Consider the following 14,545-nt stretch of genomic DNA (forward strand, 5'->3'; position numbering starts at 1 on the left):
TTTTTTTTTTCAAAAGGTTCCTGGGAAAAAATTCCATTATCTTTTCATTCCATCTATTCACGCACTTTTTGAAGTCCCCTTGTATGTATGTGTATGTGTGTGGGTGTGTAAGTGTACATGAACAGATACTGCATTTTCTGTTCAAACCGATTTATGCTGTGAGAGGAAAAGTGGCAATTTGGCAGTGGATGCTGGGAAGTCTTCAAGCCATTCCTTGTCCTTGGATGAGCACCTGCTTCTGGGAACGTAGTGTAAGGAAGTCATTCGAAGCCGAGGAGAAGCCTTTCCACACATGAACATCCTGGGTGCTGTTTGTAAGCGTCCACAACTAGAAACGACCCAGAGGTGGGGCAGCAGAGGTGGCTGGTGAACTCCGTGTCGCCTGGGCGCCTTCAGCGTGGCACGGGCCTCTGCTGTGATGGGCGGACCAAACGAGAGGCCCTGTTGACTGTCGAGTCCAGCAGTGTCAGTAAAAAGCCTTCAAGCCTGTGTACAGAAAGGTGGTCCGAGAGGAGGATATAGACCACCCGCCATCAGCTCAGAGTGGTGGGACAAAGGTGGATTTACTGATGAATTCTTTAATAAGTAAGGAAAGAGTGCATTATGAGTATGTGGTAAGACCCAATAAACCACGCCCCTGGGGGCCCTGGAGGTCCCCAATTGCCTTTCCAGCCAGCCCTCTCTCCTGTGTCTCCCAGGGACCCATGGTGTGCATAGACTGCGGCCCCCTGGCCCCGCCCGCCACCTCAGAGGCTGACAGCTCGGAGCAGCACAAGCATCACTTCCTGGACCCCAACTGCACAGTCTGCGGGGGTGGGAGCCGTGCGGTGGCCTTTGGGAGGTGTCCAGGTGGGATGCCCATGCCCCCTGACACCTGTCAAACAACCTCTTCAATCCTGGCTCTCAAGCGGTGGTCTGGCTTCAGGATCACTGTCCTCCTGTTTCAGCGCCTGCCTCTGCTGTTCGCAGACTTGGAGCCCTCGGGTGAGCTGCCGGACGACGCCAAAGCCACTATCGGGAACGGGGACAATATCTTCCAGAGACTCTCAAACCCAGCCCCTGTGTCCTCCCCAGAGATGGCACCAAGCAGGGAGAAGCCTCCCACAGAGACCCAGGACAGGTGGGGAGTGGGCAATTGGTGGGGGGCACCTGCTGGTGTAGCAGACACCATCCACTGCCACCAAGTCCATTGAGACTCCTCACGGCCCACTCTGGGGTCTCCAAGGCTGTGCGAGTCCGTCTGAGAGCAGACAGCCTTCTCTTTCTCCCAAAGACTCGCTGTTGAACGCTTATGTGGTGCCACCACCCGGACTCAGAGCAGGGGCTTTCTCACTGTGTGGTCTTGGCTGAGACGTACTGCCTCTATGGGCGTCCGTTTCCCATCTGTGCAGTGAGACAGTTATTTCAGCCTGCTCGATGTCCCTCTGCACAAGGCCAAGCTTGGACCAACGTGTTGGCTCGGCCAGCACAGTGACTTTTGTTCTAGCCCCGTGCCACGGGAACCCAGGCCCTGCTCTGAAGAAAAGGGGGTAGAAGCTGGGCTGGTCCTGATGACTTGCTGTGCCTGACCCTGTCTCTCTGCCCACTCTCTAGGTCCCAGACACCCGCTGGGACCACCAAGGCTCCGCCCAGCCAGCCCCTCTGGGAGGGGGCTATACACATGTTCTCCATCAAGCCATTCCGGGTCAAGGCTCAGCTGGTCTCAGGACACAGCTGTCGGCTTGTCCAGGTACTCCTGCCTTGGGGGGGGGCATGGGGGGAGCAGCCGGGGGAAGCCCAGCCAGCTACCTATACCCCTGAGTGTGCATGCATTCATTCCATCATTTATTCACCCACTTCTCTAACTTGGGTCACTGGCACCCCTGAGCCAAGCCGGGGACAAAGGACACGTCCTGCAGAGACACATGGTAAAGGACGGGCGCTCAGGGCCAGGAGGAGCCTGGTACCTTCCAGGCCTCCTAAGTGGACTTTTAGGAATGACTGTAGAGTGACAGAATGTCTGAAGGGTGTGTGCGAGGCTGGGGGAGATAGGTGTTTCAGAGACCAGCTGTAGGAGATGGCTCTGGCCTGCCTGGGGCCCCAGAGCGGTGAGGGCTTCCTAGTAGCTGCCTCCAAGGTGGGCGGTACTGAGTCTGCCCTGAGTAGCGGACCTGGGGGTGGGATGGGGGGCAGATGCTGGGAGCTGACCGGCCACCATCCAACCCCCAGGCCCTGCCCGAGGTGATCCGCTCAGCTGGCTGTGTTGCTCCCACCACTGTCTGGGACCTGCTGGCCAGCGTCTGCCCAGCTGAGGCCAAGGTAACAGGGCATCTTTAGGGGTGGCCTCTTCTCCTAGCAGCTCACCCCTCTTAGCCCTACCTGCCGTAGGTTCCCAGAAATATCACAGTGGTGGCTTTAGAAAACAGACATTTATTTTCCCACCATTTGGGAGAGTAGAGGTCTGGATCCAGGGCTTCGGCCGTAGGTGGGCCCTGGCAGAAGGCCTTGGTTGCCCTTAAGCTATTCCGGGTGGCATCTGTCTCTCCCTCCCTGTCTGTACCTGCTACTGTGTGTCTAATCTGCTTTGTGGACACTTCAGAAGTGATTAGGTTTAGGACCTTCCTACATTAATGTGCTGCCTCATTAGCATAACAAAGAAGCCCCTCTTCCCAAAGGGCATCACAGCCCCCCATAGATGACGTGAGATTCCAAGACACAGTTGATCTGTAATACTGTCCCTACATTCCTCTCCCTATCTCTGGGTGAAGGCCTGGCTCTGAGGTATTGGGTTTGGTTTCCAGCGTGACCTCTGACCCCAGGCAGGCACCTGTTTCCTCTGCTTGCTGTCCAGTGGGAATCATTGTCTGGGTTCCCAGTGGTTTAGATGAAGCTAGGGGTGTTTGCAGAAGCAGTGGGGAGCTCTCCTCCCCAAGTTGTTCTCCTTCCTGTGGCCACAGGACGTCAGCGTGGTCAGACTGTGCCCCCACGGGGCCCGGGACACCCAGAACTGCCGCCTGCTCTACTCCTACCTCAACAACAAGCAGTGCCATTGCTTGGCGGCTGTGGACCATACGAGGATGGTCCTGCTGCCCCTGCCTGCCTTCCAGCCTCTGCCTGCCAGGTTGCGTCCTCTGGGAGGCCCAGGTGAGTGCCTGATGCTCAGACCAGGTGGGCAGACCAGGCCTGGTTGGCACAGCCACCAAGTCTCGCCAGAACAAGGGCGTATCTCAGAAGGAAATCCAGAAACAGCCTAGGATGATAGCAGTCATAGCTCATCCTTGTATGGGCCAAGCGGATGCCCTCCTCGAACGAGACCCTCTGCAGTTGCACCTCCAGGGGCCTCCTGTCCCCACCAAGCCCTGTTCCAGCACCAGGAATCCCTGGCGACTAGGAACCACCAGCTCCAAGCCTCAGTGGCTCCTGGGCCAGGAGCTGCCGCCTTGTGCATAACTCTAAAGCCTTACTGATAGCCATGCATTGAAGCCTCAAAAGAGCCCCCAGGAAGTTGTTGTTAGGGGCCACCAAGTCGGTTTTGACTCAGAGCGACCTTCTGCACAACAGAATGAAGCACTGCCTCAGCAAGTATGCGCTGAAGCCAATTGATGCAGACACTGTGTCAGTCCATCTCCTCCTTTTCGCTGACCTCCTACAGGACCAAGCATGATGTCCTTTTCCAGGGACTGGACTCTCCTGATCACATGTCCAAAAGACGTGGGCCCACGTCTCACCATGCTCGCTTCTAAGGAGCCCTGTGGTTGGCTTCTTCCAGGACAGAATTGTTTGTTCATTTGGCGGTCCATAGTCTTTTCAATATTCTCCACCAGCACTGTAATTCAGATGCATTGATTTTCCTTCAGTCTACCTTCTTCAGGGTTGACCTTTCACATGCATAGGAGGCGATTGAAAATAGCACGGGTTGGGCCAGGCACACCTTAGTCCTCCAGTGACATCCTTTCTCTTTTAACACTTCAGAGAAGGGCTGGACAACAGATTTGCCCAATACAGTACATTTGGATGTCTTTTTAAAAATAAATCGCGTTATCAGGGGCTCTGACAGCTCTTCTAACAATCCATCCATCAATTGAATCAAGCCCATTTGTACATATGTTGCCATCATCATTTTCAGAACATTTTCTTTGGTATCAGCTCCTCTGTTTTCATTTGCATGTCTTGGCAGCTGCTTCCATGAGCTTTGGTTGAGGTTCCAAGCAAGATGAAGTCCTTGGCAGCTTTACTCTGATTGGTTTACCAGGATGCTGTCTCTCGGCCCAGGTGTAAGGAGTTTGGTCTTTTTCACATTGACTTGTAATCTATAATAAAGGTCGCAATCCTTGATCGTCATCTGTTAAGTCCACCAAGCCCTCTCAGCAAGCAAGGTTGTGTCAGCTGCATACTGCAGGTTGTTAATAAACCTTCCTCTAAGCTTGATGCTGGCTCTTATTCAGATAGCCCAGCTGCTTGGATTATTTGTTCTGCGTACAGATTGAGTAAGTATGGTGAGAGGATACAACACTGACACAGACGTGTCCAGATTATAAGCCGTGCAGCATGCCCTTCTGCCCATGCCTCTGGGTCCATGTACAAATTCCACGTGGACATAATGAAGGTTCTGGAATTCTTCCTTCTCAATGTTATCCAGTTTGTTATGATCGACACAGTGGAATGCCTTTGCATAGTCAATAAAACAAGTTCCCATCTTGGTATTCACTGCTTTCAGCCAACATGTATCTGAGGCGGCAGTGATATCCCTGTGTCAATGATGTCCCTTGTGTTGTGTCCCCTTCTGAATCCAGCTGAATTTATAACAGTTTCCTGTCAATGTCCTGCTGCAGTCATTGTTGGATGATCTTCACCACAATTTTACTTGCATGTGCTACTAATGACACTGTTCTATAATTTGTGTATTCTGTTGGGTCACCTTTCTTTGAAATGGGCACAAATGTGGATCTCTTCCAGTCAGTTGACCAAGTAGCTGTCTTCCAAATTTCCTGGCCTAGATGAATGAGTGATTCCAGTGCTGCTTCAGCTTGTTCAAACATTTCAATTGGTACCCCGTCAATTCCTGGAGCCTTGTTTTAGCTAATGCCTCAGTGCAGCTTGGACTTCTTCCTTCTGTATCATGGGTTCTTGATCATACGCTACCTCTTGAAATGATGGAATGTCAACCAGGTCTTCTTGGTGCAGTGACTGTAGGTTTTAAAAGTTTTTTTCATTTTCCTTCATCATTCAATGTTTCGATGATAGAATCCTTCAGTATTTCAACTTGAGGTTTGAATTTTCTTCAGTTCTTTCAGCTGAGCACATTCTTCCCCTCTGGCTCTCTCACTGCAGCTCTTTCCACATTTCCTTGTAATATTTGACTTTGTCTTCTGGAGCTACAGTTTGAAATCTTCGATTCAGCACCTTGACTTCATTTCTGCCGTTTGCCCTAGCTACTCCACAACCAGGAGCAAGTGTCAGAGTCGTTTCCGACGTCCACTTGGATCATTTCCCCCAGTCTTGAATGCCCTGTGTTTTCTTCATGGGTGCTGTTCTGGATGTCGTTCCACAGCTGGTCAGCTCTCCCGTCGTCAGTGGTCAGTGTGTCCAATCTGTTCTTGAGAAGTGGGATCGACTCAAGGTCGTATTTGGCTCTCGTGGATTCGTTTTCGTTTTCCTCCTCTTCAATCTGAGCATACATATGCGCAGTTGAGGGTCTGCTCCACAGTTGGGTCCTGGCCTCATTTTGGCTGTTAATCGTGAGTTTCTCCATCATCTCTTCCTTTATAGTCAGCTTGCTTCCTGTGCATTCTGTTTGGTGAGGTTCCTGTGTACACTCACTTTTTATACTGTTGAAAAAACATGTTTTTGATGAAGTTGTTCGTCTTGCAAAATTCCATCATGCAGTCTCCAGCTTCTTCTCTGTCACGGAGGCCACGGTTTCCAACTAACGCCCCTTCTTTGTTTCCAGCATTTGCATTCCATCCGCCAATAGTCACCAATGCATCTTGATTATATGTTTGATCAGTATCAGACTGAAGAAGTTAGAACTCTCCAGCTTCTTCATCGCTAGTGTTAGTGGTTGTGACATACATTTGAATAAAAGTTGTACTAACTGGACTTCCGTGTAGGGGTAGAGATCGTATCCCCTTCCAAACAGCATTGTATTTCAAGATCAATCTTGAAATATTCTTTCTGATGATGAATAGGACACCATTTCTCTTAAACCTGTCTTTCCCAGCGTAGTAAACCATATGACTGTCTGATTCAAAGCGGCCAATGCTAGTCCATTGCAGCTCACTAATGCCGGGATCTCGGTCTTTATGCAGTCCATTTCATTGTTGATGGCTCCCAGCTTCCCCGGACCCGGGCTTCATGCCATACTTCCATCACGTGTACATTCCATAGTCTGATTCTTAGCAGAGGTTTGCAGCCGTTTCTTCTAGTGTGGAGTTGTGCCCCATCAGCTAGTAAAGATCCCCACAACCCGACTTCATCCCCATGGCTGATTCTCCTTGGAGAAGGCACCCCCCGCCCCTCCCCCAGTCAGACTTTGAGTGCCTTCTGACCTGAGGGGCTCCTCTCTGGACACGGATCTAGCAGTGTTTCCTTACTATTCGTCAAGTTTTCATGGCGAACCCCTTAGACGTGTCCAGCCTTTTTCTTCTCCACAGCCTGTGCTTAGTCTGGAAGCTTCATGTGACATCCCGGTGATCACTTCCAGCAACACATGAGCCCCTACAGTAGGACAGACTGACACACGAGTGGTGGCCCTCTGTAGATTCTCTCTCTCTTCCCCATGCCACTTCCCAGAGGAGAACACTGAGGTAGGGGCATCTGCCTAGCAGAACCAGGCTTCAGCCCCAGGTGGCACAACCCTACCCCCTACCCCCTGCCTTTGCTCCTGCCCACCACCCTGCACTCGCCATCATTAGCTAGAAACTCATGATCAGACCCCTCTGGCCCAGAGGCAGCAAGATGAGAGACAGACCCACCAACAGTGGACTGAAAACATCACCACAGGTGGGGCAGAGGGATGTTTTTGCCATCGATGTGCTGGACCAGTGGGGCCTGGGTATGTGCGGTAGAATCCTCGCCTTTCATGCAAGAGACTCAGGTTTGATTCCCGGCTGACACACCTCACGTGAACAGCCACCACCCCTGTGTCCGTGGAAGCCTGCCTGCTGCTATGCTGCTGAACAGGTTTCAGCAGAGCTTTCAGACGAAGGTGGACGAGGAAGAAAGAGCTGGCGACAGTGTGACCCAAAGCAGATCGTGGGGATGGTGCAGGAGAGGGTGTCACCACGAGTCGGGTGGAATGGCCTTAGTAGCAGGAGGAAGACTGTGTCAGGCCCTGAGCAAAGCTCTGCCGGGCCTGGGACAGTGAGATAGACACTGAATCCCTAGGGTCTTGAGAGCTGACCAGCCAGTCCTTGCCTGCAGCCAAGTTACTCCTTTCCCGCACGCCTAAGACCATATCTTCAGAGACTGGCTCGGTCCCCTTGCTCCCTACACCTGTTCTCAAAGCATCTCAAGGGTCGCTGTTCCTGGAAGTTCTTGAAGTCTAGCCTCGGGCCCTCCTGCTGTAGCCTTTGTGTCTCCCTTTTCTCTCTCCCTCTCAATAACCCAGTTTCCCCAGCATACTTACTCATCAGTTGCATGTGGGTTTGTGACATTGTTCGCTGGGGACTAGGCCCCACCCGACCCTGCTTATTGGACCACTTACGCCTTGCTTTCTCTTCCCAGGCCTGGAAACTACTCACTCAAGCCTGCTGCTGGCCGTGCTGCTCCCCACGGCAGGGCTGCCAGCCACAACAGGCCCCAGCCCCTTGAAGGAGGGGAGGGTTCGCAAGAAGGTCTCCTTCAACAGCAAAGTGGAGACAAGATGCTACAAGGAGGACAGGAAACAGGATGTGCCCCTGAAGGGCTCCCCCCCACCCCAGGGCACCCTGCAGCAGAGCCAGCGCCGCCACGGCGGCGGCGGACTGGCTCCAAGGGAGATGTGTGCCTGGCCCAGGCCCTCCAGGGGCAGGGGGCAAGTGTGGGCTGCTGGTCGAGGGCAGTGGCCCCCAGGGCGAGGCGGGTTCCACTCTAGGAACACTGATGCAGCAGCCCCAGCTGGCCAGTGGTTTGACCGTGGCCATCACCTCCACAGGGCCTCCTGTCCCCACCAAGCCCTGCTTCAGCACCTCCAATCCCTGGTGAATATGAGCCACCAGCTCCAAGCCTCCCTGTGGCCCCCAGGCCAGCAGCCCCTGCCCCCACCCTCTGCACAGTCTGCCCACCCCCCTGACTCAGCACCTAGCTTCTCTGTGGGCCCCACAGGTGGGACTCCCAGAGGGACCCCTTCCCAGAGAGGTCTGACATCCCCCACCCCTCAGAAGAGGGAGGCTTGAGCTCTTCATTAGTGCTGAACCCGGAGTTGTTCCCAGGAGGGAGGCAGGGGTGGGGGAGGGGAAGGTCAACCCACCCATCCGGCTTTAGTTTCTTGTTCTTCAGTCTGTTGGGGTTGGTTTGGGTTCAATAAAGAGTTGCACAGATGTGGGGCTGCACCTGCTGACTGGCTAAGAGATCTGCATCTGCAGGAGGCGGGGGTGGGGGGCCTGTTGCTGTACAGAGGTGCTTCAGAGCCAAGGGCTGGCCCTGAGGGGGTGGCAGCCTAGTGAATGTCTTGTCCCATGTCCCCTTTGTCCCAGGGCACAGCCGTTACCAGATGGGCAGGGGAGATGGGAGAGGAGGGGGAGGCGGGGAGGGAAATGGGTGGAGGCTGTGGAAAGGGTACCAGTTAAAAAACCATTGGGTGATAAGGGTGGTGTGTCGGAGTAGAATTGTGCTGAACAGAGTTTTCAACGGCTGATTTTTCAGAAGTAGATCACCAGGCCTTTCTTCCAAGGCACCATTGGTGGGCTCTTAACCACCCACCTTCTGGTGAGCACCACCCAGGGTCTCCCGCTCAGACAGTCATCCCGAAATTGCCAGGAAGGAGAAGGCGAGCACGCTGCTGTGGGTTTAAGTTCATTTGCCAAGGGGTGTCGGTCAGACTTACACCGTGGTGTGTGTGTGCGCGCACGCCCTGTTGAGGATGGATGGGGGGCCGGGCCCTTCTCCCCCTACCTCCTGTCACTCCCACAGACTTGGGGAAGGCGATCAGTTAGGGCAGGGGTGCTGCCTGGCCATGGGGTGTGGTGTACCTCGGAGGGCTCAGAGAGTAACAGGCACACACACCCTGGTCACAGGACCAGAAAGGGGAAGCAGGGCCTCGTTTGGGGAAAAGATTTATGTGCCAGGACCCCAAGTTTCGACCCCGGACCTCAGGGGATATACCCCAACCCATTCCTCTCAGAGCTTGCGCACAAACCAGCCTCACCCGGTACCCAGTTGGACTGGAGTGGGTGGGAAGGTGGTGGGGTGGGGGCTGGGAAGCCCGCTTCTCTGCTCCAAGAGTTCTGCGGCTGCCCTACCCGCGGCGGACAGCAGAGGGGGCCCTCAGCCTTGGGATGGAGGCCGGGGCTGGCGGGATGGAAGGCCGGACTTGGGGGTTGGGCGAGAATGTAGTGGGCGGAGTTGTAGGCTGGGGTCAGGGGGTGAAGACTAGGGGCCGGTGGGGGTGGACGGGGGCTGCTGGACAGGTGAGCCTGGGGCGGAGCTCTTGCTGAATGTTTTCCGGCTTCGAAGGGCGTGGGAGCACCACAACCTCCAAGCCATATGCAAATGATGGGGATTAATTATGCAAACCCGGAGCTCTGATTCTGAGTCTGCAACTTGGGTGGGGTTTTCTTTAACGCGGCTGTGTGTGGGGGTAGCGGGTGTGTGTGGATGGAGAGGGCTGTGCCGGACGTCCTCGACCGCGGAGGCGCAGGGCCTCCTCCGAGGGGGACGGGAGCGACCCCGGCAGCTCGGCGGAGGGTTGCCTTCCCTGGCATTTAAGGAAGAACAAACTCCGTACTCCGGGACGTGGCTTTCCCCGTTAATCGGGGAGAGACTGAGGCTTCCGGACGCCTTGCCCCGCGGGGCGGGGATGGTTTATAGGCGGACCCCATCCTGCAGCCTGCTCCAAGGTCGGGGGCTGCTCAGTACTGACGCCCACCTTTGCACCCTAGCTCTGAAGCCTGGGCCTTTCCTCCCCTTCAGCGGCGACTAGGGGCGTGGATTAGGCGGGGTGTTGCCAGGGGGCGTAATCTGGCGGGTGCTAGGCTGGAGGGACGTTGCTAAGCAACGTTGGGCGGGTCTCGTGTTGCTAGGCCCGGAGTAGGCGTCGTTAGGATTCCGAAGGGCCAACTAGCCCCTTTGGTTTTAGAGGGAGACGCCCCAGGCTGGCGAGGATGGCAGCGATTCTCGCCCTGAGGCTCCTGTGATCTGCAATGTGCGCGACCCGCTGCCCCACTCCCTGGCTTCTCTGGGCTGGAGGACGCAGTCCGAGGGGAGTTCCGGTTCACACCCTCTGGGCTGTGCAGCGAGGAACCCTGGGTCTTTGTGCAAGTGTCTAAGCGCCTGCTGGGGGTGGGGTTGGAGCGGGGGCATCGAGTTTGGGTTTCCATAGCAACAGCTCCTGGGTCACTCCCTCCCCTTTGCTCCCAAAGGTTTGAGCGGTTACTTGTGTGTATTTACATATATCTGCATGTCATTAACATAGAAGCGGGGCCGGAACTTGTGAGAGCAAGTATCCCAGGACAGTTCTTAGCTTCTCCCTTTGCTGGGCAGGTGAGGGCTGTGCACACGAGAGTATTTTGCGTCTTGCTGTTTACCAGATCTGGGTTTGGTGGGGTGAGCTATCATGGTGACCACCAGTTTGCAGCCCCCACCTCACTTGATTGAACCATTAGCAGGAATCCACCCAAGCACCGCTGCCCAGAAGAAACACGCAGGCTCTCAGACAGGCAGTGCAAGGCCTGGTTGAAACCCCAGTGTGGCCCTTTCGGGGTTGTGCAGCCTTGGGCAAGCTTAGTTCCCTCTGCCTCAATTTCCCTCTCCATAAATGGGGATATGTCCAGTTCGACTCTGTCACACGGAGTCCTTGCGAGTCAGAATCAACTCAACAGCCAGCACCAAACAGTCCCCAACTCCAAGACCCCATGATCCATGGTTACCCACTTAGGACTGGTCTGCTGCAGAGCAGGTACTCCTGGGAGCCCCAGCACCTCTCAGAACTGAACCACAGGAGATTCGTTGCGGCTCAAGAGATGGTGGGCAGTCAGATACCAGGAAGAACTTCCAGATGGCATGGCAGATTGGTTTGCTTGCGTGTCCTGCTGGGAGACTGGAGGCCAGGCACGCTCTTCCACAGTGCCAAGCACACACAGAAAGGTGGCAGCTGAGGTTGGGAGGTTCGAACACCAGACTGAGGAGGGTAGGGGCTGGGGAAGGGGCTGTTGGAGCTGAGAAGCCAGGGATGAATTAGGCCAGAGAGCAGGAACTGGGCTCAGGGGAATCCCCACATCTGAGCCTTTACCACAGAGGACTCGGGGCCCTGGGGCTACTCCCTTGGCCTCTCTGGGCCTCAGTTTCCCATATGGACAGTAGGAATTCCTCAACTCTAAGGGCCAGAAGGCAGCTCAGGAACTCCCACAGCCGAAGCCCGGAACAGGGCTGAGGAGGGAGCCAGCTTCCCTGTCCTTGTAAGCAGAAGTGGAGATGGGGCCCAGGTCTTATTCTTGTGGGGCTCTACTTGCCCCCAGATACCCTCCTTGGTCACTGGGAAGTCCTTTCTGGGGTTCATTTGCACCTTCTTTGCTCTGGCCCTGTTTTCCCCCAGGGTCTCTAGCCCTTCACAGCCTTGACCGCCTGGCTCTGAGGGAAGGCAGAGAACAGGCTAAAGGGGGAGACCCGCTTCAATGTATGCTGACCTCTCAGTTCTGTTCAGTAATTAAAATGAATGAGGTCGACTCCCACACTGGGGAGAGGAAAGCAGGTGGGAGTGGGGTGAGCTACGGGAGCTGGATCGGTTCTGATTGGTCAGCTGGCTTCCACAGGAGGTGGGATGGCATGGGAGCCATACCCTGCAGTTGTCACCACTGTATGCAGCAATGTGCCTGCCGGAGAATGGCGGTGGGCCAGCTCCTTCCCTGGAAGCCACCTGTCCTCTACAGGTGAGGGCTCCAGGGACAGGCGGAGAGCCTGGCAGTGCCCGACTGGCCTGCCTGCGTCCCACTCTGGGGGCCAATTAAGTCTCTATCCCTAGCCGCGCCGATTAACAGTTAATAAGGCAGCAAACACCTGCAGCTATGGAGGCGAATTAAGAGCAACAGTCGGCATAATACACAACCCGATAAGTGAGCAATTAACAACCGGAGAAAGATTAATAGAAGCAATTATGTCCTACTCAGAGCTCTGTAAATACGACTGTCAATGACTGGGGGATTCAGTCCAGTCCCGCCCAGCCCCGCCCCAGGGCAGAGCCTCTGCCGGAAGGGGAGCCAACCAGTCAGCCTGTGGGTCCCGGACCACGCAGCCCTGTACACATGCGGTGCACACGGAGAGGCAACATGACCATCAACATAACAGAGACACAGACCTCCAAGAGACAGCTCACAAGATGCAGTCACAGGAGACACACATCGCCCGCTGTCACACACACTCACACTCACATAGCCAGTACACAGGACCACCAAGATACAAGGGGGCTTCAAAAAGTTCACAGAAAAATCCCACGATCTTCTCATTCCATTAATCCGTGGATTTCTTCCTTGCAGCCCCCTCGTACATAAAGAAATAGCCACACAGTGTCAGCGACAGCCCCTGCCTGCCCCAGCGTACACAAGGCTCAAGGCACAGAGTACCACTCACACAGTGACCCTCAGACATAGACAGACTTACGTACATAGTAGACACAGCCACACACTCAGGGCCCAGGGGGCATCCAGCATCGCCCCCCTTGGAGCGGCTCATCCAGAGTGAATGAGGACGCTGGAGCAGGAGACGGGGAGTGAGGGTGGAGGGGACACGAAGGGACGGAATGTGTGCGGCTGTGTGTGCACGCATGTTTGCATGTAACACAGTCTATGTGCCCTTTTAAGAATGTGTAGGGGAGGCCTTCAAAAAATTCCTAGAAAAATTCCATTCTCTTCCAGTACCATCTTTCCCCAAACGTTTTGAAGCCCTTTCCTACATGCAGGATGATACACCGGTCTTACCCATTGATGTATGGGTATGTGTGTTTCTGCATGTGTGCACACTTGTGCCTGTATGTGTAACTGTGTGGCTGTGGGAGTGTGTGTTGTGATGTGTGTATGGGTGTGCACCACCATGGTGACCCATGTAAGGGCCCCGTTCATATGTGAGCCTGGGCTGGTGCTCAGCTCTGGGTAAGCGTGTGACTTTACTTCAGAGTGGCTTTCTCTCTCTCTCTCTCTCTCTCTCTTGGTGGTCATGCGATGATCCTGAGTCTTCACTGGGGTGGCTTCCCAGGGCAGGTGTTCCAATGAGCCCTGCACCCAGGCACAAGGGCTCCAGGAGAGTCCAGGCCCTTCTATTATCCCTTAGGCCTCTGGCACAGGGCCTTCCGGCTTCTCTGGTGGGGCTCAGGACCGTGCACCTCACTCAGGTAGGAGGAGAGAGGTGCTAACTGGTCGGAAAGAAATGGATCTTTGGGTGGAAGGCTGCACCAAGACTTCACTAAGAATGGGTGCCTTTCTCCCAAACCACAGCCCCAGTACCCACTGGGCCCTCCCTGCCCAACCTCAAGTCTGCAGCTCCGCAAGAAAATACCCAGACCCTAATCCCTGCCCTTAGCCCACAGTTTGAGACACATAGTCTCCTATGCAGAAACTCTAAGCCCCCTCGTATAAACATAGATACACAGTCATGACTGCACACACACCATCCTACTCACAACCACACTACCGCGCCCACCCACCCCCCAATCACACACACACACATCCCATACATCCGATACACACAGGTCACATGTACTGCGGGCTCACACACCTGCACTCCCACATGCCCTCACACACCCAGCCCTCTTTGAGGCCGGAGGGTCCTCCCTTCCCCCAGCACCAGCCTGGCCAGATGGCCAGGCCTCGGGGCCCCAGGAGAGCTCTCCATCACTGCTAAGCCGCTGGCTGACAGGGAGCTGCACTGAGGCCTGGCTCTGCCAGAGCAGGGCAAGGGTGTGCACACGGAGGTAATGAGGCTCAGCAGCAGCCCCCAGACCCAAAGGGGCCTGCCCCAGGGCCTCGCCTTGCTTTGCAGAGAGGCGGCTCTGAGCTGCCAACATGCAAGCTTAGATGCACGGAGGTCGCCACCCCGTTCAGACAGCCACAGGACACAAGAGGACCCAGGCACAGGTAGACACTGGCCCCTATGCCCTTTCTGCAGGGGTGGGCTACTTACCGACCAGGGTTGACCTTGTGGAGACTGGCCAGGCCCTTTGCTCCCATCTCCCACCACCTCATGAAAACGGACAGGAGAGGGTGCCGCCGTTCTGGGCCAGCCGAGCTGAGGCCTCCAGAGCCTGTCAGGCTGCCTTTGGGTCAGTCAACCCAGGCTGCTGTTTGACTTTCGTGCATTGGGCCTGTGTGTTTCATTCATTCACGCTCACTCAGCTAATAAGGATATTAAGCAAACCGTTGTGTTCTGTCCACAGACTTGG

At 55.1% G+C, this 14,545-nt stretch overlaps 1 protein-coding gene across 1 annotated transcript in view; it reads left to right on the plus strand.

The window, feature by feature from the left end:
- Positions 1-10,099, plus strand: part of SPOCD1 (SPOC domain containing 1) — a 35,399-nt gene extending 25,300 nt beyond the window's left edge. The window contains 8 exon segments of the mRNA XM_004718093.1: positions 699-813; positions 970-1,120; positions 1,296-1,317; positions 1,601-1,729; positions 2,209-2,298; positions 2,937-3,123; positions 7,705-8,283; positions 10,059-10,099. Of these exon segments, the coding sequence (XP_004718150.1) occupies positions 699-813; positions 970-1,120; positions 1,296-1,317; positions 1,601-1,729; positions 2,209-2,298; positions 2,937-3,123; positions 7,705-8,283; positions 10,059-10,099 (1,314 nt within the window).
- Positions 10,100-14,545: the final 4,446 nt, after the last annotated feature.

Source organism: Echinops telfairi, unplaced genomic scaffold (genome assembly GCF_000313985.2).
Source record: "Echinops telfairi isolate 266 unplaced genomic scaffold, ASM31398v2 ScPeMD7_7457;HRSCAF=8495, whole genome shotgun sequence".
NCBI lineage: Eukaryota > Metazoa > Chordata > Mammalia > Afrosoricida > Tenrecidae > Echinops > Echinops telfairi.